Source organism: Sander vitreus, chromosome 12, assembly GCF_031162955.1.
Source record: "Sander vitreus isolate 19-12246 chromosome 12, sanVit1, whole genome shotgun sequence".
NCBI lineage: Eukaryota > Metazoa > Chordata > Actinopteri > Perciformes > Percidae > Sander > Sander vitreus.
This window is the reverse complement of record NC_135866.1, coordinates 15,141,155-15,165,190: the sequence shown is the minus strand read 5'-3', so window position 1 is coordinate 15,165,190 and position 24,036 is coordinate 15,141,155. Positions and strand designations below refer to the sequence as shown.

The 24,036-nt window shown below is 40.4% G+C and overlaps 3 protein-coding genes across 4 annotated transcripts in view; 2 read left to right on the top strand and 1 right to left on the bottom strand.

Annotated features, from left to right (window-relative positions):
* The window catches only part of rock1 (Rho-associated, coiled-coil containing protein kinase 1), a 34,127-nt gene extending 30,203 nt beyond the window's left edge, over nucleotides 1-3,924 (top strand). The window contains exons 29-33 of one of the 2 annotated variants that reach the window (XM_078264040.1): nucleotides 14-102; nucleotides 214-292; nucleotides 501-762; nucleotides 1,479-1,686; nucleotides 2,362-3,924. In XM_078264040.1, coding sequence (XP_078120166.1) covers nucleotides 14-102; nucleotides 214-292; nucleotides 501-762; nucleotides 1,479-1,686; nucleotides 2,362-2,365 — 642 coding nt within the window. In that variant the 3' untranslated portion in view covers nucleotides 2,366-3,924. Of the gene's footprint in view, nucleotides 1-13; nucleotides 103-213; nucleotides 293-500; nucleotides 763-1,478; nucleotides 1,687-1,877 lie in introns of both variants that reach the window. The other variant, XM_078264038.1, reaches the window with a different exon arrangement.
* Nucleotides 3,925-4,213: 289 nt separating this feature from the next.
* usp14 (ubiquitin specific peptidase 14 (tRNA-guanine transglycosylase)) lies at nucleotides 4,214-11,799 on the top strand. Its single transcript, XM_078264042.1, is given in 17 exon segments — nucleotides 4,214-4,401; nucleotides 5,275-5,420; nucleotides 5,959-5,970; nucleotides 5,972-5,992; nucleotides 6,112-6,216; nucleotides 7,089-7,192; nucleotides 7,392-7,450; nucleotides 7,553-7,683; nucleotides 7,807-7,887; nucleotides 8,012-8,094; nucleotides 8,254-8,368; nucleotides 8,656-8,721; nucleotides 8,833-8,925; nucleotides 9,019-9,147; nucleotides 9,866-9,923; nucleotides 10,629-10,736; nucleotides 11,002-11,799. Coding segments are annotated over 17 exon segments (1,470 nt in total). The 5' UTR covers nucleotides 4,214-4,385; the 3' UTR covers nucleotides 11,145-11,799.
* A 262-nt stretch (nucleotides 11,800-12,061) lies between these two features.
* thoc1 (THO complex 1) lies at nucleotides 12,062-22,394 on the bottom strand. Its single transcript, XM_078264041.1, has 21 exons — nucleotides 21,798-22,394; nucleotides 21,505-21,578; nucleotides 21,346-21,406; nucleotides 21,175-21,244; nucleotides 20,311-20,429; nucleotides 20,165-20,213; nucleotides 19,977-20,072; nucleotides 19,740-19,822; nucleotides 19,580-19,653; nucleotides 19,361-19,469; nucleotides 19,090-19,224; nucleotides 17,551-17,651; nucleotides 17,368-17,434; nucleotides 17,026-17,076; nucleotides 16,834-16,904; nucleotides 16,584-16,679; nucleotides 16,267-16,332; nucleotides 16,077-16,160; nucleotides 15,728-15,875; nucleotides 15,127-15,211; nucleotides 12,062-12,490 (listed from the first exon to the last, which is right to left on the bottom strand). The coding sequence occupies exons 1-21, from the start codon at nucleotides 21,843-21,845 to the stop codon at nucleotides 12,213-12,215; spliced, it is 1,965 nt and encodes a 654-aa protein (XP_078120167.1). The 5' UTR covers nucleotides 21,846-22,394; the 3' UTR covers nucleotides 12,062-12,212.
* Between the last annotated feature and the right edge of the window lie 1,642 nt (nucleotides 22,395-24,036).

The window sequence follows — 24,036 nt, the reverse complement described above, 5'->3', positions numbered from 1 at the left end:
TTAATATTTGCAGTATGTGGTGGTGAGCAGCAAGAAGATTCTGTTCTACAATGATGAGCAGGATAAGGAACAATCCAACCCCTCAATGGTACTAGATATCGAGTAAGTCTTTCTTTCTACACCTTTTTGACAGTCACCGTTGTGCTGAAAAATGTCCGCTGCAAGTTATTGTGTATTAATATGTAATTACTAATTGTGTGCCTTCTTGTGCAGCAAACTGTTTCACGTCAGACCAGTCACACAAGGAGACGTGTACCGAGCTGAGACAGAAGAGATTCCAAGGATATTCCAGGTTGGAGGCTTCTTGCTGTGCTGCAGATTGCATTGCATTCTGCCTGGACTTCTTATTTCAAAAAGTCAAGTCAGAGTCTGTAAATTGCTGCTCAGCAGAAATGCTTATTTTAGTGCAGATGTTTTTGACGGAGTGTCTCTCTCTCTCTCTCTCTCTCTCTCTCTCTCTCTCTCTGTCTCCCCCCCCTCCCCCCCCCCTCCCTCTCCAGATTCTGTATGCCAATGAGGGAGAATGCAGGAAGGAGGCGGACATGGAGACGGTCCCTCAGGGCGACAAGACCAACTGTCTCCCACACAAAGGCCACGAGTTCATCCCTACGCTATATCACTTCCCTTCCAACTGTGAGGCCTGCTCCAAGCCTCTGTGGCACGTCTTCAAGCCGCCTCCGGCCCTAGAGTGTCGCCGCTGCCACGTCAAGTGCCACAAGGACCACCTCGACAAAAAGGAGGACGTTATTGCGCCTTGCAAAGGTAAAGTCCTGTCCTTGGCGCTCTAAGCTGTTATGACAAACATATTATTATAGTTTTATTTTTCAATGAGATGAGCTATCATTAATTAGAAATGTTTTAAGGTACTTGAAGAGTTTGAGTTGAACGTGGCACATGGGTTACTTGCAGCTTTTGGAACTTAAAGGTCCCCAGGGGAGTTTTCTTGTAAACAGACAAAAGTTATGTTTACTTTCAATGTTACTCACCAAAACTCAAATTTTTTTGTTGTAATTCTAGCAGTCTTCTTCTTCCCTGTCTTTGTTGGTGGATTGCAGCATAGCTTGGTGTGCTACTGCCACCTGTTGATCAGTGCATCCTTGTGCGCGTGCTTGAGATGAACAAAACGGTGGCACACTCATAGAAAATGAGCTCCATAGTGCTAAAAGCGGTCAAAAACTCCACAAAAACCCTTTAATATTACACAACACTACCAAAGTAAAAATTGAAAAAAATAAGATGTATAAATGTAATGTATGTGTGACTCATTGAGCTGCCACTTAATGTTCTTAATTGTGCCTAAAATTCTGTCACTTCATTTGGTTTTGAGTAGCAGTATATTCAGTGAGTTCATACAGTATATACAGCCACACCCATTAAATAACTTCCCCATGAAGTAGCCTACAGCTGCGGGGTAGCTTGGTGGTCATATTTGTCAGAACTGATTCTTGATTGGCAACATCTTGTGCCCTCCCCTACAGTAAACTACGATGTGACCTCTGCCCGGGACATGCTCCTGCTGGCCCTGACCCAGGATGAGCAGAAGAAATGGATTGGCCACCTCGGAAAGAAGATTCCCAAGACCCCACCATCCACGTTTTCAAGAGCCTCACCTCGTTCTATGTCCACTCGCTCTGGACCAAACCAGTCCTTCCGCAAGAACCCTAAAAGCAATACAGGAAAGCTGAGGTAACTTGACAATTTGTGACTGCTGTCTAGGCTTTTGAGATAATTGCATGACATACAATAAGGCACTGTACTATTGTTTTAGGCACTAAGTGAGGGTGTGCTGCAGTCAGAAGTCTTATTATAGCCCATCTGGTGGGCTGAGATGTGGTCAAGTCAGTCGCGTGACCTGCTGTTTGTCTCCTGTGTTGTAGCAGAGCGCAGTCCACCCTCCAAGCAGCAGACACAACATCCAGCACTTGTTGACAGCAACTTCTTCAGAAAGTGTTTTTGTTTTTTTAGATTTTTTTTCTACCGCTTTAAACTTGTCTATTTATTAATTGTGTTACTGGGTGTTTCTAACACGAGACACTTGGTTGGTTGGTTGGTTGGTTGGTTGGTTGGTTGACTCCTGGGCTCTTTCCAGTGGACACTTGGGTTTTTTCTAATTGGCACTAATGTGTTGTTGGGTTCAGTGACTAACTTATAGACTTACTATACAACTCTTCATTAGACTGGTCCAAATAATGGATTTTAACATTACCTGTCAAACATGATGCAAAGGTGTTAACGGTGTTAACGTTGCAGTGTCTGTAAACCAGCTTTTCTGTTGTATATTGACTTAGATTGGGTTACTAACCAAGTTTAAAATATTGTGTCTCTCTTTTACTGGACACCTGTCTTTGTTTTTTGTTTCAGCTAACCATCTGAACCGCTGGGATTTTTTTCTGGACTCTAAACTTTCCCTCCTTCCTCATCCTCAAAAACAAAGAAACCTGTATTGCATAAAAAAAAATATTCATAAAAAAAAAGAAAGAGAATATATCAATAAATATCCAGCGCTGGAAAATTGCAACACATGTCAGATACAAGGCATCATGGACATTAAGAGGCCTGATACCCCCTCCATCACCTTTCCACATTCAAGAGATAACTCAAGATTCAACTCAACAAATGTACAGCTCTCCATTTCTACCAGAAGATGGCACAGTCTCTTCTTGAGCTAAAGATGGACAGTGGAGTGATTGAGGGACTTATGTCATGGAGACATTCAGTGTTTCATATTATATGACAGTTATGATAGAAATGGGAAGGTTAAAGGGGGTTTTGCTGGGACTTCTGTTGTATGTGTTCAGTTTACGGTACTGTCATACAGGGATTGCAGATCTGTAGTGAGTTTGTGTCTCAGGGGTGGAAAATGTTATATTTTTCTTTTTTCCCCCAGCTGACAGATACTCGAGCTAAATGCAAGCATACTTCTGTTTCCAGCTAACAAAAGGAAAAAAAAGAAAGAAAAAGACTGATGCCTTCATTTAATATCTCTGGCCTTTTGCCTTCATTCTTATCACTCTGCAAGTCACTTATCAGGTTTGGGAAAGAGTATTGGGACATAAGTATTAGACGTTTTGAGTGAGGAGCATGCAAGATCATCATTTAAATCTATGCATTATTTTTATTATAATTATTTTTATTGCTCCAAGCCATAAGGAATATTCCATTGTAATGGCATATAGGAGTCCTAAAACTTAATTGACTTGTCTTTCTGTTTATTTGGTACATTGTCTCTGTAATATTTTTTTTTTTTTATGTATTGCCTTACATTGATTCATAGATACATGGTTCAAAAGGAAAACATTAAGTTAACAAATGTAAAACTGCACTGTTTGAATTGTAAATTATTTGTAGACTAAACAGGTGTAGCATTTGGCCCACCTAGTGCCTTAACGTTTGGATATTGATTTTACTGCCATATCTGTTTTTTCTTTTTCTTCTCCAAAACAAGACAAATCTTAACTCTTCCATCATTTATTTTTTAAGAAAATCACCACACGTTTTATCAGAACTTCTTTACTCTGGTTAGAGTATATATATATAAAAAAAACCTCTTTATGGACACATTGCAATAGAGTTAATGTGTCAAAACAAAGTCCCTAGACTCGGTTCATATCATAAGACAAATTTCGGGATGGTGTACCTAAAGTGAACCTACCTATGTAAATGATTGTCCTAGTTAACGATTACAAGTTGTTTCTCTAACAAGGTCATGTCCCGTTAATGCAAACCCCCCACAGTGTATATAATGAAAGACATAAGGATTATGGAATACCTCCGCAATCTTTTTATTTGTAACTTTTTGTTCAGTTAAAAAAAAAAAAAAAAGCACTGGAACTATGATCTACTCTTGTCTTGGATAATTTGCATGGTTAATTGCATTGGAGTCCGCACTGATGGATATGTCAATAAACATATCTTTATCATTCACTCTATATTAGTTTTCACTACAGATACCCATCCTGGGTTTCATATTTTTAATATCAGCCCATACATCGGTCCATCCCAAGACTGGACCAACCAGGCAAAGTGAGCAACAGCTCAGGAGGCCCCAAAAGCTCCAGGCCTATTACTGTGTGAAGTGATATGTTACCTGTTGTGGACTGAGCAAACCTCAATAACAACAACCCTCATAATACTGTAATTATGTGTGTCTGAATGAATGATGTGGGCAGGGCAAAGATGATCTGGGTGTGTGTAGTCTGGGTACATTTCATGCGGCAGGATGGCTAGCAGATGTCAGCGCGCATCGATAAGTTCCCAGCGTGTTGTTGCAGCGTCATTCTGTTTGAATGAAGTTCAGTCTGAGAACTAGCTAACTCTTTATTCGCGCCCCGGTGGATTGGAACAGGAAAAAAATAAAGAGTTGAGGAAGTAAAAGGTTGCCAAATATGCCGGTGTTTACAGGTATGATATTATTTTAATACATCATATTCATTGCCATTGAAATAGACTGTAAAACATGAACTCTTACACGTGTTTAGTGCAGTACGTAAATTACATTTAGAATGCTAACGTTAGCTTTAGCATGAAATGCAGTTAGCATGCGAACGGTAGTGGGCAGTCTGTTAGTTTTGTTAGCTAGGCCACTCGTGGGGTTATTATAAAAAACACTATTTCGAGACAGGCGAACATACAAAAGTGTTGCACTGCTGTCACTGGTTGTTAGTGGAGTTGACAGAATTTGTTTGGTGAAGTCAGCTACGCTAACTGTCATCTGACACAAACCAAGAAGCAGCTAGCTAGCGTTACTGCTGCTAAGTGCCAGCTAGCCCTAGCTAGGTCAGCAAGGTAACAGTTAAGTAAGGTGGTTTAACTAGCTAGTTATTTAAAGACGTTGTTTTCTCAGCACAACTCGGCCACTTGAGTTGTATTCTTGTCAGTTTAAGACACGTCCGTGTCTAATTTGTTACCAGTTTGAAATGTACAGAATCACGCCTTTTATTAGCACAGGTAGCCTTGCTAACCAAGCTAGCCAAATCATGAGTGTACACTTCACAAGCCCTGTAACGTTACTGCAGTTGCGGCTTCTTGGAGACCAACATGAACAAAAGTTTGCCGTTTTAACATGATAGATGTATATGTATGCTTTCACTTTGTGCTGGACTAACGTTAACCGTTAGCTAGCTGTCTGATTCCATGGAGCACTTAACTGTTGCTAACTAGCTAGCTAGATGCTGTGTCATACAGTACTTTGACAAGGTGTTGGTGTTTACCAACACTTAGAACTTCGGGAGGCTAACGTGTGGTTATGTACTAATTCCTTTGTCTTTATTTCAGTAAATGTGAAATGGGGCAAAGAGAAGTTTGATGCAGTTGAGCTGAACACTGAGGAACCACCCATGGTTTTCAAAGCTCAGCTCTTTGCCCTGACAGGAGTTCAGCCAGACAGACAGAAGGTCATGGTGAAGGGAGGCACTCTGAAGGTACTTAAATGTTAAGCATCTGGTTCTGAGATGCATGTGACAAAATACTGCGCTGCAGGTCTTCTTTAGGTTAAAGGATTAGGCGGCATGCTGTATAATTATCTTGTTGTCAACAAATCCCATGAAAAGAGCAAAACTAACAATTAATTGATCCTACTAACGCATATTGCCTGTATACTAGTCAAAGTGCATTATAATCTTACATTGTTGTCCGAAAACTATTAAAACACACCAATGAGCCATGCTATTGCATGCAGTGACCTGTTCCTGTAAATATTCACAAGAGCACAAGTGTTTAATTCATAGCTAAAAAATAGTACCCAACAAATGCACAATTTACTCTTGTTTAAGTAGTGTTTGTTAAGAACTACAATGCCCAGCTGTGGTAGGAATTTACTGAGATTTTTTTTGACACAATGTTGGTTTTGTTCTTTTCATGGGATTTTTTTTTTTTTTTGACAATAAGAAAAACTACCCGCAGCCTTATCCTCTAAACTGTCTTTAAGAAGCTAACCAATGTCTTGTCCTTTTATTCTAGGATGACGAATGGGGGAAACATTAAACTGAAAAATGTGAGTGTTTTAAGCTACGTTTGGACAATACAACAGGCATTTCTTAGTTCATAGAGCTATACTCCCAAATGCATTTTCACAAGTAAATGGATTTTTGTGCATTTCTTTTTTTTTTGTAGGGAATGACTCTGCTGATGATGGGCTCAGCAGAAGCCCTGCCTGAGGAGCCTGCTGTCCGGCCCATGTTTGTAGAGGACATGACTGAGGAGCAGCTGGCCTCAGCGGTGAGTAAGCCTGAAAATGACCAGTATGCCTAAAACAAATATGGTGAGTGCTGTTCTCCGCACTGACTTAACATGTTTTCCTCAATGTGTGTGTTTACCAAGTAGATAACGTAATAAATTAAATATACACTATATGCCCCTTTTCGTGAGATCAGCTACTTAAAATAAGATTTGTCAGGTCAGCGTTTGTGTTAGGTCTGAGAGCAATTTGCCTCCTAACAAATGATGCTGCAGTCAGCAAGGTGTTTTGTTATTGTCATTTGTATGGCACTTTTTACAAAACCTTTTTACTGAGAAAGAATTGTGCTCTGATCACTAAATGCAAATGAACTACAAGCTGCTGTGTCACTGGATACCGTGCTGCTGTTTAGTCTGCAGTCGCATCTCGGTTAGGAAATTGTCAGTTCTTCGGAGTAAAGAGTCCTGCTATAAACAAAAAGAGCGCTGATTTGATTTTCTGTGACTATGCAACTTCTTTGAAATCCACACAAATTTTAATTATTTTATGTGTTACCAGGTCCTCATAGCAGCACTAACAGCACTATAACTACTCGGCACTAATGGAAACTCTGGGATACTGTAATTAAGCCTGTACATTGACGATTCATTTCAATTATTCATTTTTAATTTGTACACTTTCTACATAGCTGTTGTTGGGAGCAACATCCATCTTATTGGGAGCGGACTTGCCAATATTGAACACCTGAAGATGAAAAATATAAACAAAGTGACATGCTAATCTACCCGTATTGTCATTTCTTACATTTGAAGCTTGGTTAATAACTAAATAGACATAAACGTATATATTTTTTAAAACGGTATTTTACCCTTTATAACTGTAGAGGAACATATCCCTCTTTTGTTATTTTCAGATGGAGCTGCCTTGTGGGCTGACAAACTTGGGCAACACCTGTTACATGAATGCCACAGTGCAGTGTCTGCGCTCGGTGCCAGAGCTCAAAGCTGCACTCAGAAGGTAAGTTTTCTGCTAATATTGGTTCTCAGAAGGTTAAGACACTAAATACAAAGAGACACTGTGTGTAAGTGGTCTACATTGTTGAAATGCACTCTTTTTTTTTTTTTTTTTTTTTTTCCCTTTCACAAAGTGTGTTTTTCCTTTCCCTGGTGGGTGTTGTTTTTGTGGCTCTTGCTGAAATGATCTCTCTCCCATTTAGGTATACAGGTGCTCTGCGATCTTCTGGGGCAAATGCACCATCACAATACATCACAGCAGGTACAGAACATAGTGAATTGTTAACCCTGTGAATTCACGGACATATAATAATGTAAACTTACTAATGCATATAAAAATATGTATATATCTTTGCATCCTCAGCCCTTCGTGACTTGTATGAGACCATGGACAAGACCTCATCTAGCCTGCCACCCATCATTTTGCTGCAGTTCCTTCACATGGCCTTTCCACAGTTTGCTGAGAAGGGGGACCAGGGGCAGTACCTCCAGCAGGTGAGCAACTCTTCACCACAGTTACTATCACTGAGATGTATACAGCAATGCCATGTGTCTTGTACCTGTACCTTATAATAAACTTTGAGGTCTCAGTCCATGCCATTTTTTTTGTTCTCTCAGGATGCCAACGAGTGCTGGCTGCAGATGATGAGAGTGCTTCAGCAAAAATTGGAGCCACTAGAGCCAGAGACTTCCATGGAGGTAAACTCTTTTGTTTTTTCTTTACCTTGTGTTGTTTTATGATGAAAGGATGGTAAGTTATTTGTGTAATTGATAAGTTAGTTGAAGACAAATGACATGTTTCATTTTTGCTTTTTGTCTTCAGACGGAGTCTGAGAGCGGAGCTGCCTCTGCCTCTACAAAGAAGAACTTAATTGACCAGTATTTTGGCGTAGAATTTGAAACCGCGTATCCTTGCAGGGTGCCTTTTGTTGAGCTCATCCATGTTATTTATTGGTTCAGTATGGTTTGACTCTAAAACTTTTGGTCATAAAGAGTAGTGTGTTGTGTTGAAGTAAGACACGGTGAAATTACTCCACTAGGCTTTTTCTTAACTCACCTGTTCAGTATGAAATGCACAGAGTCTGAGGAGGAGGAGCCAATCAAGGGCAAGGAAAGCCAGCTCCAGCTCAGTTGCTTCATCAACCAAGAAGTCAAATACCTTGCCACAGGACTAAGACTGGTATGTATCAGACTCCAAAAAAAAGCAGCTGAATACGCTTTTAAATGTATTGAAAAAGAGGAGGGGGGTGGTGGTGGTGTTGTTGTCGTCATGAGAGTTTTTACTTGAGAAGATGTCACTGTAAGCAAGACCTGCACCTTGGGGCTTAGATTTTAAAAACTACTTGGATGTTTTAAGTTTGTCCAGAGTGAGAAATAACTACAACATACACCCATTGTTGAACATAGTTTGTCTCCAGGGTAACGAGGATTAAATCATGTTTCTGATTTTCTTTTTTCTGTCTCCAGAGACTGCAGGAAGAAATCACAAAAATGTCTCCATCCTTGGAAAGAAATGCCCTGTATATAAAATCCGTAAGTTTTTCCTAATTTCTCTCAAGTGGTTTTGTCTACTGCTACATTTACAAACTTGAGTTTGAAATGTATTTTTCATTGTGAACTTTGGTTCTCTACCTCTCCCTCTAGTCAAAACTCAGCCGTCTCCCTGCCTACTTGACTGTTCAAATGGTTAGATTTTTCTACAAGGAGAAGGAGTCTGTCAATGCAAAAGTCCTTAAGGTTGGTCTCGAGCCACCACAATTTCTAATTTATAACAGAGCTCATCATAATTGGTAATCTAATGCAAAGTCTAACATTGTCTGTTTTTTGAAGGATGTCAAGTTCCCTCTCATGCTGGATGTCTATGAGCTGTGCACTGCGGAGGTCCAGGAGAAAATGCTGCCTATCAGGTCAAAGTTCAAGGAGGTTGAGGACAAGAAGCTAGAGGAACAGCAGAAAAAGGTAAGGCCCAGCTAGCTTGATAGCAGAAAAGCTCCCACTTTATCTAATACCCCTTTCCCACTGACCAAAACCGGCACAATGCTGTGACGCGCATCGCCTCCGTCCGTAACTTCTGTCATCTCGGCTACAAATCCCATCCGTCTCCGCCCAAGCAGCATTCAAACATCAAATTAGTTGGCACCGAGTTTGAAAGAGACTGAATAAGTGACATTTATAATAAATAAAAAACAAACAAAAAAAAACCTAGTAACCACCATAACCTTTTCACTGGGACAATGCTGCATTCTACTGTTTACTAACATGTTGTAAGAGTAGTGTGTCTCTATTGGAGAATAGCAGAGCCAGTACCTAGGGTGTTTGGGGAGTGTGTGGTGGAATAAGTGAGAGTGACGGCGAATGTGAAGCGAAACTGTCTGAGCGGAGAGTTTAAGTTTATTAGCGAAGATATCCAGTGAATGTACAGCAGTTTGCCGTTTTGTGCCCTGCATCGGAAAACTGTAGTACAAAAAGTGAACCTGTTTTCAGGCGCGTTTGACACACCAGAGACAGGCATACGCATCCACTGGCAATGGGAATGGAGTCTATCGGCTATTTTTAGCGGGTTTGCCCATGTATAAAAACAAACAAAATGCGTATACATACTAATTTTGGTGGAAAAGGGGTAATACAGTGTAATTACCAGTTCTGTACAGTGTCTCACACTTTGATTTTGCATTAGGTGGTGAAGACGCCAAGTGCAGCAAAAGTGAAATATGAGCCTTTCTCATTCCCTGATGGTACGTTGAGACATGACATCCTCTGTACACTTTTTCAAGTTCAGTTTACTATGACCGTACACTGAATATCTTTGGAGTTGTGAACAAAAAAGGACATTTGAGGATGTCCTATTGGGCTTTGGAAAACACTGATAGACATTCTCACCATTATCTGACATTTTATAGATAATAATCGTTAGTTGCAGGCAGCCCTACACAAAACATAATTCTAAATACATCTTAGCATTTGTGCTGTAATGTATTTATCACAATACATATTTGGGGACAATTTTATAATATAAGAGGAAGAGTTTGCCTTCAACCTTCAATAGATATGTGATTATCCATCCTAAAAAAATACACATTATAGGCACATTCTTAAAAGCATAAAAAGAAAGTATGTTCAAGGCTTGCATTTTGATTCTACAATTTTCCGCAATTTTCTAACATTCATCAATGAATCTATTGTTGACAAGGCAGATAGCGGTTTTCTCACTCTACCAATACTATTGCTTGTTGTACTTACCAAAAATTAAAAGTAAAATCTCTAAAGGTTTTCAAGTACCTGCAAAATGTCCCATAATGCCAAGCACCACACTTTGGTATCTAGCAGTGTAATGGCACTTGAGGGCAGATTTCCTATTTTTAAGGTCTGCTATTTCAGTCTATTTTTAGCCAAAATTGAAGGAATTGTGACATAGGCCTACTGCTCCCCCCCCCCCGCAGACCTCGGTTCCAACAACAGCGGCTACTACGACCTGCAGGCTGTGCTGACACACCAAGGCCGCTCTAGCTCATCTGGTCACTATGTGGGCTGGGTCAAGAGGAAAGAAGGTAAGCACAGTTGTTTCACTCAGGGGTTAAAGTGGGCCGGAATGATCCGGAACCTTCGATTAATGAGTTAGTTAATCTAATTGGCGGTTTCACACAGTGTTTCCTGTTTGTTTAAAATAACGCGAAATATGCATTCCAGCGTCCCCCATCTCCCACTTTAACCCCTGGTTTCGATCAGTCACAAATCATAAAAGCATAGAGGAACCTAATCCCAAGTGTACACAGATGTTCAGGAACTTAATGTTTCCTGTGGTCTCTGCCTCAGATGAGTGGGTCAAGTTTGATGATGACAAGGTGAGTCTGGTGTCTCCAGAGGATATCCTGCGACTGTCTGGTGGCGGGGACTGGCATATAGCATACGTTCTACTGTACGGCCCCCGGCGGCTGGAAATACTTGAGGAACAGTAGCTGTGGAAGACTTCCTAGAAGACAGACAACATCCAACACACATACAAATGCCATTTCCAAGCACTGTCTGCATAGATGTGCAATAAAACTGGTGTCTTTAAAGATTTGATGACCTTAATTTTTTTTTGTAACCAACATGGATGCTTGTAAAACAAATTGTCAAATGGTGTTAAATATTCAACTATAGTGGGCTTTGGAAAAGGAGGAAATCTTTGGACTGGATTCTTAAGAGGAATTTAAGTCTAGCTCTGCAGTTTAATTAAATGTTTTATACACATTGTATATTTTTTAAAGCCTTTGATAAGGTACTCATATCATAAAAGCAAAATATTTCTTTAGTCATTTAATCAACTTGTACAAAAATGCCTAGCCAAGCTGTTGTCCTTGACATTCTGGCTTGTACCTTCTCAGATTTTCACATAACACTGTCAAGACTTGCCCTTGTTCACCTGTTGGCTCTCTGGGAAACTTGGGTTCAATCTCAGTGCTTGGCTCGCATCATCTCCTGCAATTGTTTTCCAATATGTCGACAGATGAGGTTTCTTCTGCCAAATCTTCACTAATGCATTTTTGGGGGAAGTGTGTGGGAAACTGGTTTAGAACAAGTTGCCCTTGTGATGAACTGTGTGTGGTTAAATAAAGACTTGAGATTCAACCTTGATGGTTTACTCAACAAGCCTTGAACATTGTTCTTGCTGACACTGATTTCAGACTTTGACATCTACACTCTTAAAAGGCTATGCGTCACTGTTTTTCTTGCAGGTCTCCTAAACACCCTGCCACAATGTATAAGACTTAACCATCAACACTGTAATAAGTTATTGACTGATTGCTTTTCAAGGTGGTGAAAATAAACTTGTATCAAATTGTGAGATTCTTTAATGTGAGCATGGGATCATTAATTGGTCTTACAAGTGTTATTAGAAAAAAAACATTTATTGGATTTTTTTACAATGAAAAAACAGGTTTCAACCAATACTACATACAAAAATGGTCTCCAATTTTTGGTATGAAAAAGGATGTTGCAACAATGTAATGGAGGTACTTATTTACGTAACATTATCTACCTTAAGCCTCATTGAGGTTGTCTGCAATCTGGGAGAATCCTGCAGCATTAAGAGCTGTGACCAGGCTCTCCACAGTGGCTTGTGATCCCTCTCTATCCTGCCAGGCTACAAGCAGCAATTTGGCCTGCATGTCAACATCTTCACTGTCTGTTTCAATCTCTCGCAACTCTGCTGCCTTCATCTCCAAATGGGATGCCAGCATCTTCCACTGCGCACCCAGTTTGGCTGCTATGTCATCCATCTGTTGGTTTGTCACCATCTTGCTCTGTATGCTCGGACCTGGAAGAAAGACAAGAGGGTGGATAAAAACTCTTGGTCTGGAAATTCACAGAGGATGAGGTGATTTAATCTAGGGCCTAAAAATACAGAGGTCAATCTGGGGGAAGAATAAACAAAGGTATGTTACATTTTAGTTGAATTTGATACGTTAGGATGTAAAATGCTAGCCTAGAAATCTAGACGCGCCCTAGCGGCAGCAAATGTAATTTGCAGCCAGGGTCAGTCTAGCAACTCTCCCTGGGCTTGCGAGCTGGAAAAACCAAATTCTGGTCAGGCCAATCACGTGTATAGGCAGTGGGCGGGCTTAACATAAGGACGGCAGAGTTGCGACGGTTCCGCGTGAATTCCCTGCTACTTGAAAACAACAGCTGCTGCAGACCGCTGCTGGCGAACAGCAGTCTTTTGAATTGGATGGTGATGGCGAAGTGGGTATGACACATGCCTTTGGTGTGGGAGATCCGGGTTCGCTTCCCACTGCGATACAACAACCAACGTGTCCCTGACCAAGACACTTAACCCCTAGTTGCTCCAGAGGTGTGCGACCTCTGACATACAGTTGTGTTCAAAATAATAGCAGTCCAACATCATCACTAACCTCATAAATCAATTTTTTGGTAGAAGTGCTATTTCTACATGGCAAATAATTTACTAGTAAGTGTTGTAGAGTCATAGAAAACCAACAGTCATGACATGCATGCTGCTCATTCTGTGTAATTGAATGGGCATGTTCAAAATAATAGCAGTGTTGTGTTCAATTAGTGAGGTGATTGATTCTGTGAAGAAACAGGTGTCAATTATGGCCCATATTGAAAGAAGGAAGCAAATGTGCATGCTGGTTATAGTGCATTTCACACTGAAATACTCAGCAAAATGGGTCGTTCCAGACATTGCTCTGAGGAACAGCGGACTTTGATTGGAGCAGGGACAACATATAAAGAAGTGCTGAAAATTATAGGCTGCTCAGCCAAAATGATTTCAAATGGCATCCAAAGCCTGAACGACATGGGGGAAAAAAAATGGTCAACTACCATTCGATGGGATCAAAGAATAGCCAAAATGGCAAAGGCTCAACCAATGATCAGCTCCAGGAAAATCAAAGAAGACTTAAAAGTTATCTGCGAGTACGGTTACGATCAGAAGAAGGCTATGTGAAGCAAAGCTATCAGCTAGAAGCCCCCGCAAAGTCCCATTGCTGAAAAAAAAAAAAAAAAGTACTGAATGGGTTGAAACTTGCCACAGGACACATTGACTGGCCAAAGGAGAAATGGGGCAACATTCCGGGGACTGATGAGAGCAAAAATTTTCTTTTTGGGTTTAGGGGCCGCAGACAGTTTGTCCGACGACCCCCATGCACTGAATTCAAGCCACAGTACACTGTGAAGACAGTAAAGCATGGTGGTGCAACAATCATGTTATAGGGATGTCTCTCATACTGTGGTGTTGGGCCTATTTATCACATACCAGGGATCATGGATCAGTTTCAATACATCAAAATACTTGAAGAGGTCATGTTGCCTTATGCTATGAGGAAATGCCTTTGAAACAAAACAATGACCCAAAACACACCAGTAAGCGAGCAGTCTTGGTTCCAGATGAACAAGATTAATGTTATGGAGTGGCCAGCCCAATCCCCAGACCTCAATCCCATAGAAAACTTGCGAGGGGACATCAAAAATGCTGTTTCTGAGGAAAAACCCAGTAATGCAGAGGAATTGTGGAATGTAGTTCAATGGTCCTGGGCTGGAATACCTGTTCACAGGTGGCAGAAGTTGGTCGACTCCATGCAGCACAGACGTGAAGCAGTTCTCAGAAATAATGGTTATGCAACTAAATATTAGTGCAGTGATTCAAAGTAAAGCAAACCCTTGAGACATTTTTCAGTTTATACAGTACATTTTTGAGATTGTAAAGAAAAATGCAAATACTGCTATACGAACAGCCCAATATTCCTTTTTCTTCACTTTCTGTAAAGTTGTAACACAAACTTGATCAATTTTGGTCATGTTTTGATTTGGAATTGAATGTGCAGTGTTCCCAATACATTGATATTATCGAATTAAAAGCTATTCTAAGGATTGTGAGCATTATTCACTTTTTTTTTTTTTTTAAACACACTGCTATTATTCTGAACACAACTGTATATAGCAATTGTAAGTCGCTTTGGATAAAAGCGTCAGCTAAATGACATGTAATGTAAAAAAATTTAATGAATCGGCTTTGGCCGCGACTCTGGAAGACTTGGAGTTAAGCACTGAAGTCATTCTTAAAAAAAGGAAGATGTGTTCGGAGTTTTACCGACCGGATACGGCAAAAGTTTAATCTATCAACTAGCGTTGCTCTGGTTGGCTACGAGTGCAGAGGGAATTTGAAAGACAACCGTTTATCCCGCCCCTCAGATTGAGCCCTGCCAATGGTGAATTCCCAGACCCAACATCTTGATGTGGGTCTGGCTTGTCAGGCTAGTAAAATGCTCCATATATTCCTAAAGAAAAGCCTGACTTTAACACTATCCATTCCTCTCCTAAATTAATTCAATTTTGTGTTAAAAACAGATGGATTTGAAAGAAGAAAATATTTTGATATGGGTGGGCTATATGGTGGATATTACCTAAAACAAAGCAACTATTCAAACTCACTGTCATTGCTGTCTTTGAGAAGATTGTCTCCATTATCGTCGTCATCATCTTCTCCTGTCTTGATCTCTTCGGAGGGAATATCCTTCTGCATGTATGCAATAAAAAAAATCACCATATCAGCGTATACTAGGGTTGGGTACTGTTCACATTTTTACCGGTACTGATAACGGTACCTTGTTTCGGTACTTTCCCTTTGTAATGACACACAATTAGTTTCAGTTGTAAAAAAAAATAATAATTCCAAACCTATTTGGTCATTTATTTAGAACATTTTACACTCCACACAAAATAAGTGTAATCAACAAACTGCAGAGGCGGTGTAGTTTCGCTTGGTCTGCCCTGCGCCTCTGTGTGTGTGTCAGCTCTCTGTCAACATGCAGAGAGGACAGATAAGATTGCGCTTACAGGTACCGAAGTTTGGCACCGATTGATTTAACATGAATCGGTTCTCAGTAACACCAAAGTAATTCGGTCGGTACCCAAAAAAGTACAGAGTTTGGTACCCAACCCTAGCGTATACAAACAGTTTTTGGAGCCATCATGAAGTGGTTTTATTTTGATGAATACATCATATATTTGTTAAGTCAAACTAAATCCTCACCGGCAATTCTTTGGCCAGTTTGCTGACCATGCTGTCTAGGTAGTCTGCCAGGCTCTTGAACTTCTGGTTAGTCGGCTGAAAGAAGTGTGGACTTCTCCTGGACAGCAGCCTTAGAGCACGCCAGCCGTAGTTTGGGTTCCGCACAACCCTGCATTGATTTACAGGAAGAAACAGAAAAGTCACACACACACACACACCCACACACACACACAGAGAGGAAAAACGGAATGAAGCCACCAATGCTTTTTTGGGGGAAAAAAAGCCTTATCACAATTTAAAAAAAAGGATTTTGTTCTTGCAAAATTACTTTCATACAAAGATGTAAGACAGTGTCACAGTGCAAACTTACTTGTACTCTTCCTCCACCATGTTAGCAGGGTCGGCCTGTTCAATGGCTTCCGCAAAGAATTCGTCCAGTGATGGCATGAACTCCCTGAATGAAAGATACCAGATTTAATACATTTTCTGATATATACAAAAAGGTGTGTGTGTGTGTGTGTGTGTGTGGGAACTGCTGGCTTGTTTTCTGAACCACTGACCTGCTGTCTGACTTGCAGGCCTCCATGTTGTCCTGGTTCAGGTTCCACAGTCGAGTCAACTCATCACTAACAAAACACAGAAGAGTGTGAATTATGGAAGTGACCTCCGCAGGTGTTCATTCCACTTTAGCTTCAGTCATGGTCTACAAACGATTATTCGCGGAGGATCTCTTTTCATTTGTCCCCACATATCGCAGACAAACACATGACCCGCACAGAGTATTTTTGCAGGATGGACAATTACTATTACAAGTTTAAAAACCAGACTTAACATTAAAAACTACTCTGCTAGCCCACCCTTGTATTAGATCACATACTTTCCCATGAAAATCTTGCGGTCCGGCCCTTTTCCAAGGAAGTCTTCTGGAGCTTGTCTTTTCCTGGTGGGTCTTTTGGGTTTGTCATCTACTGGCCTGTTAGGAACAAGTGAGACCAACTGTTATTTTGGCATGCTAGCCCAAGCTCACACACTACATTCTTTCGTTTTAAAAATGAACTAATCAATGTAAAAATCAAATAAAAATAAATGATCTGCCCCGATTATGTTGTAAGATTAGGCTGTAGTACCTCTCTTTCACAAAGCTCGAACAGCCCTCATTTTTCCAGCTATTCCAGCTCTCCTCTGTGTTGAGAATATGCTGTCAAGAAGAACATTTCTAGTGTCATTAGTGTATGGAGAAGTCTAACAAACTGAACCGAAATGTGTATGGACAAGCCTTATTTAATATTTAATAATAGTATTCCCAATGCACGGCTTACCTCAACCATGGTGGCAAACTGGTCTCCATCAGGAGGGATCTCTCTCAGCAGCTACAAGAGAACAGTCACAGATTAATACAGGTTTACTTTACTCTCTCTCTGGATTCCATGCCAATTAAGGAAGACCGTCTAAATGGCAGATATTTCAGAATCTTACCAAATCAAATCAAAGTTATCGGCATGGCTAGATATCGCTGGTGGTAAATGGAAAAATGGTATTCCTGAATTTGGAGGGTTGACCCTTCTAAGTGCCTATCCAGGTGAAATCTTGACTTCTAAACTGGGAAGACAGTGAGGCACATTTATTTATAGTGTCGTATGTCAGCGTGGTTTAGGTCTGACCTGATAAACCAGTTTAGTTGTCTCTTCAATCCATGTAGTCTGGTCATCGTTCAGAACACAGTTGGAGCTGTACGAGGACAAAGACACAACAAAATATGAAGCCCCAAAAAAATGACGGTGTTTTGTCACGCAATGGTTTTTTTGTTTGACGTTCTGCAAGGTCAGAGTAGAGACATGCTTCACCTTTTGAACTTGACCTGACCCTTCAGGTACTGGAAGAGGATGAGGTACTGCAGTAAAATGTGCCGCCTGAAGTTGCTGTCGCTGAGCTGCAAGTCCATGAGCTGGAGAGCAAAGAAAAACAGGTGATCATAAATACAAATGAAAATATTCAATACAGATGCAATCTGTGATGTGATATTTTGAGATAGATAGCTATCTAGATATATATATATATATATATATATATATATATATATATATATTATATATACATACATACATTACACACACAACACACACACATTTAAGAACATCTTATTTTAACATAGTATGGAAATACTGCAAGTATTCTATTGACAAAGTCATATTCATACCGAAATAAAGTATCTACAGTATGTTGTTGTTTACCAAGTGTAATGTAATATCTCAGCCAGCCTTTCAAGCTGCAGTTGGTGACTTTTATAAAAAAATAAGTTGTAATATTTGCTGAAACTGTCACTATATCATGACAGTAGTACATGAGACAGATAATCTGTGGAAAAAGGCATGTTCCTCTGCCTCCCTCCCGTCCTCCTAGTGGCATTTGCAAGTTTCCAGCATACCCAAAAGGAACAACCAACAACCAATCAGAGCCAGCTCTGACAGTGTCAATGACTGCTCGGGAACTGTGATCAAACTGTCAAACTATGCAGCGCTGATCAAATATGAATCAAGATTCTGTTACTGCACTGCTTATTTCTCGCTTCAAACATTTTCAGAGATATATTTTAGTTACTGTTTAGCTGTAAAATGAGAAAGTTTGTGACCTGGCCACCATGTTGAAAACGGTCAAGCCAGAGCCAAGCACCGGCCGGAGCAAACTTTCTCATTGTTAGCAGCTAATTAAAGTTCATGTTTTTGTAGCTAGCTAGAGCCCCTCATTCCAGTATGTCATCTCAAAGGGCTTCACAGGCTCACACGTAGAGCTGGGCAATATATCGATATCGTGATATGAGACTAGATATCGTCTTGGTTTTTGAATATCGTAATATGGCATAAGTGTTGTCTTTTCCTGGTTTTAAAGGCTGCATTACAGTAAAGCGATGTCATTTTCTGAACGTTGTAAATGTTCTATTATTTGCCTTTACCCACTCAGTCATTATATCCACATTACTGATGATTATTTATCAAAATAAATCATTGTGTAAATAATTTGTGAAAGCACCATTAGTCAACACTACAATATTGCTGCGGTATCGATAGAGGTATTTGGTCAACAATATTGTGATATTTGATTTTCTCCATATCGCCCAGCCCTACTCACACGTTTGCAAAGAAAAACAGCGACGACGGAATAACTGACAAAAGACCGATACTCGTACAGGTTATTGTATGAAGCGTGTGCATATGCCCGTGTTTGTCTGGGGGGAGGGGCTTAGGACAGAGGGTAGAGCTGCAGGAGGAGGGCTATAATTTCAAATTCTGGCGTTTCTTTTTTTTTGCCTTTTCCAGAAAACTGCCTACCCCAGCTTTCGACAAAACAAATATGCAAACTGCCAATTATTCCCAGGCTTTTCTCACCTTCTCACTTGTCAGAAACTTGGCAAAGTAGACGTGCTCTCCTCCAGATGCTCTCATCTCCTCCAGCTTTCTCTTAGAGGCCTGCATGTCATCCAGTTTATAGCTCTTGAACACTGCCAAAGTCTCATCTGAGAACTGTGCAGGACAAAAAGAAATTGACACCGGCAGTGAGCCATTGCTTTATAGCAGCTTCTTTGGTATTTGTTATGATCTGACAAAATGGAGAGCAAGGGAGCAACAGGTTCTCTGCTTTTGTGGTAAAGTACTTTACCTTAAGGAATGTCATCCAACAGAACTTATCGTAACACTGCACAGGGTTTCTGAAGTAGTCCTGCAGTGTCCAGAACTTTCTGTACAAGTTGTAGTCAATCGGAATGGAACTGAAAGTAATAATTGACACAAATAAATGTAAAAAGGGTAACCAGCAAAAGTGTCATTTATAAAGCTATTTAATTTCCCCCCTTGCTGTGTGTTTTAGAGCATGACTTACCACGGTGCAGGAGCTTCATCCTCTCCCATTTCTCCTTCTTCCACCTCCATGCCATCTTCCTTTTCTTCTGTGTGCTATGAACATGGAACCATGACGTAAGATAACATTTTCAGATTCAATTTAAAATTCTCACAGTCATGATCAGGTGTCAACACATTACCTTCTGGCCCAGAGTGCTTTCTTGTTCATTTTTGTTGAAGACTGTTATATTCTCCAGATTAAACTGGCTCTGCAGATTGAGACCTGGAATAAACACAAGAGGCAGTACATAAAAAACAGTGCAACTGGACAAGGCCGGAAGATGGTGGCCACACGTTATAAACTATCAGACATAACATCCATGAGAAGTTGATGTTGTCTTCTTTATTCAAACAACATACCCAAATGCTGCGTTTACCTGATTTTTCAGACAGAGGGAAGAGACGTGCCAGGAAAAGCTGGATTCGCCCACAGAATACAGTATTCTGGGATTTGGACAGCCTCCTTAAAAGATCTACACAGATTTAGAGGTGTGTTACAAATCAGATATACATTTTAAAACATAAAAAGTCTTGTTCATCAACAAAAATGAAAAGCTATTCTTACCATTACACATCCTCAACAAGTAGTTCTTCCCAGCAGTGTAAAAAGAGTTCTAGGAAAAGGGAGAGTCCAGACAGTGATTTAAGTATCTACATTATGTTCTAGAAATTCTTTAACTGCATTCATTGAGAGGCTGTGGCCCTATTTACCGATTTCCAGGTGGAGACATTCTCCTCGACAAAAGAGAATATTTTGTCACATTGGTCGAGAGGAAGACAGTCCAGTACATCTCCAAGCAGAAGAAAAGGAGTTGTAGCAGAACAGATACCTACACGAAGAGAGTTCAACAAGACAGCAAAAGCTTGATCACAAGTCTTACACTTTGTGCGAGGTAAGAAAACTTGCTCCAAAAGACTGAAGGCACACTGCGATTGATTTTGTGTGTACTCAGAACAACAGTCTGTACTCATGCACGTCATGACAACAATATTAGTGGCAATACATTATTTGCAGCAGTAGCAATTACATATCAAAGGTCCAGTTGATAAATGTGAAAATAATACAATTTAAGCTCAACCTTGTGTCACGTGTTGGAACAACAGTACTATAAAAAAATGAAGTTGGCAACTAGGCAAATAAGAGCACTTTGATGAAGATACCATGAACAGAGGTAAACGTGTAAAAACAGAGCAGAAGTTATTTTTACTTAGTTTTAGGACTGAGAAAATACATTTGAAAATATAAGGAATCAAAAGGTCAAAAACACAAGATGGAGGCAGGTTAGGTAAGGCCTTAACAAGAAGAGCTATGCTTAACTCTTTCAAATGTAAAGCATAACAATGTCTCAATTCTGTTTTGACTTTCTTTTCTATTGTTAGGACGATGCATAATATGTGGAGTCTTTCTATGAAGGTCAACTCTAAAAGTCTGGTATAATCAGGGCAGTACAGATTATACATAGTATTACTGAGTGTCATGTAACCCCATATGGGGTGGGCAATCTGAATGGTAGGACACAAAAACAAGTATTCTTTCATTCATTAATTCATTCATTGTTACGGAGGGTAACATACCTTCTGTAACTGCAGAAATACTCAGGTAGATGAGAGACAAGTATTCATCGCAGCTCGCCTTCTGCTCAACCTGCAGACACAAACGCAACAATTTCAGGCTTTCATATGCAGCCTGGGTTATTTAATGAGGTGTATTGAAATATAAGAGTAGATGGCCGCTTATTTACTTACAATCTGATCACCAAGAACACCCCTGAGCGCCTGGTCAAATGTGGTCTTCTTTTCTGCCTCACTGTAACACACGAGACACTCAGACAGTTAAGTCAAAATACGTTTCGTGATTGTATTTAAGACTTGTAACGCTACAGAGATTAAATTAACCTTACTTACTTCCCAGGGAACTGATTGAAAGCATGTATCAAAGGTTTGCTGGTTTTACCAACTAGGGCTTGTCTGGCAGACGCCTGAGGGAAGGAGAAAACATTATAAGAGAAAACGCATCATAGATAGCGTTTTGTTAGCTTAGCTAGCTACCATTTGCTATCTGCTATAAGAACTCTAGCTAGCTAACAGAACAATAGCATGCAGTAACAAGCCTGCTATCTAGCTTTAATGTTAATCACGAGATACAGTATAAAATAACTTTTGTTTTAATAATAAAAGGCAATTCTGCGATTTCTCACCGTAAATTTGTCTTTAGCGTCGACAAAATTGAATAAGGGCGGCGACATCTTTACACTTTTTCAACCGGAAGCGTCGCTAAACGTCTTCCGGTTTCGTCGGCTGTGTCGAGGTGTGCCTGTTCTCTCTTAATACATCCAAAGCCCGTCTACGGAAAGCCATTCCACTCCCTATTCAGCCCCATTGTACCGAATTTGGTTGCAGTTCCACCAGAGTTCCACTGGGGGTGATCGCGGTCCAGTGCTAAATGAATGGGACTCTATGGAGCTAGACGGCTAAATGTGTCTCTTTCGCCTGATTGTCGTTGAGAAATCTCAGATTTGATTGTAGTTTTTGCAAGTTCAACATGGATTATAGGTCAAAAGTTGAATGAACGAGTACTTGTGTCCTTTCGATTTCTTACAGGTTGAGTCGTTGTTGCCCACAACACGCTAGCATTCTGCTAATGAATGCTGATTGGTCAGTGAAGGACTGATTACGATCGGAGATCCCGCTTGACGGCATCCAAAGCAGAACCAGAATGTCAGAGTGAATATTTCGGCGTGAAACATTAGCAAACCTCTTTCTAGCACGTGTATTAACAGGGAGAGCCTAACCTGTCAGCTGTGTTGTCGATGCTTCGAGAGAACAAAGGAAGCGACTCAGAGCTTGCCGTAAAGCAGTATCTCTGGCCGTATATGTGTATGACGTCATTGACATTTTAAAAGGCTTTTTAGAACAAAAAAGCCACTTTAAAAAAATCTAACACCCAGCAGTGTGTATTTTCTTAGCCTCCCCTTTCGAATGCAACATTCAAATTACTAGACAAAAAATTATATCCTGAGAAAAGTGGATTTTGAGGGGTATAGCTCCATAGAGTCCCATTCATTCTGCACTGGCCTGTGAGCGCCCCCTATATGGAACTCTGGTGGAACTGCAACCATTTCAGAAGCCGGAAATAACGAGAGAGTGGAACTTCTTCCCTTATTAGAAATTCTTTGATACATCCATGGTGCCTGTCGGTGCCTATGCTTAAATGTGCATTTTGTAATTTTGTAATCTCTTTTGTTTAATACCTACTATTAATTTTTATATAAGAAGCAATACATTCCTTCATCATAAATAAATCTAATTTGTTGCAGAAGTAACAAATACACAGTTCCAGTAGCCTGGTAAAACCATAAAACTGAGACTGCTTTCCAAATACACTGAATATTAAGTAGGCCTAACATTTTTTTTTAAATACGTGTTTTTAAATAAATGTGTGAAACTATCATGTCTTAGTGTGCAGGCAAGACATAACCGTACATAATACTACTAAGCGTGAATCAGATAAGTGATATCACTCAAACATAAGTGTAAATGGGGGATATTGGGGATTTATTTGGCTTTGTCTGAGTGAAATGGAAGAGGATATAGCTTTTGAAAGTTAATAGTCATTCTCATATTAGGATGGTTGTCTAAAGTTTATCAGCATGCAGCAGAACTAAATTCAATTTAAACCAGAGGGCGGCAGTGTTGCACACTCATTTTGTTCACTATAGTGTGTGTGTGTGTGTGTGTGTGTGTGTGTGTGTGTGTGTGTGTGTGTGTGTGTGTGTGTGTGTGTGGTTGGGTGGGTGGTGGTGGCATGATGACAATCAAGAGCCGGCACCAACGGCAAAGAGGCCCACCAACAAAAGGAAGCCAGAACCCCAGGAACCCTGAATACCAGCACATTCCCCCTGACTTCATCCAAAGTCCATGTGATTATTTCAGCAGGTACTTAAGTCGTGAAGTAATCTCACACATAACATATCAAACCAACTTATATGCAACCCAGACGAACATCAACATCACCTTTGCCACCACTGATGATGAAATTATGAACTTTGTGGCTCATAATTTCATCCTCAGTGGTGACAAAGGTGATGTTGATGTTCTGGTTCCCGGGGTTCTGGCTTCCTTTTGTTGGTGGGCCTATTCGCCGTTGGTGCCAGCTCTTGATTGTCATCATTTTCGTCCATGTCCTCATCTACAAGCACCTCCACTGCAGGCCGCACACACTTCCTTTTGGCTGGGTTAGGGGTGGGTGGAAGGAAGTTGGGATCTGCCACATAGTTGTCTTCTTCCTCTGAGCTATCATCATCATCGCTGATGGCAGGGTTTACAGGAACAACAACGGTATCCCTCTCCCCATAAAAGAGCCGAGCAGACAGCTGCAAAAGGAATATGTTTTTAAGTCAATATTAAGCCAACTCTGATTTTTAGAAATGCTATGCA

Bases quoted from the DNA above. Each gene is read 5' to 3' on its own strand.
- thoc1 (XM_078264041.1), bottom strand. From the start codon at position 21,845: ATGTCGCCGCCCTTATTCAATTTTGTCGACGCTAAAGACAAATTTACG. The intron at 21,579-21,797 runs GTGAGAAATCGC...TCCTTCCCTCAG, and splicing joins ACGCTAAAGACAAATTTACG to GCGTCTGCCAGACAAGCCCT. The intron at 16,680-16,833 runs GTACTACAGCCT...TGTTCCTAACAG, and splicing joins TCGAGCTTTGTGAAAGAGAG to GCCAGTAGATGACAAACCCA.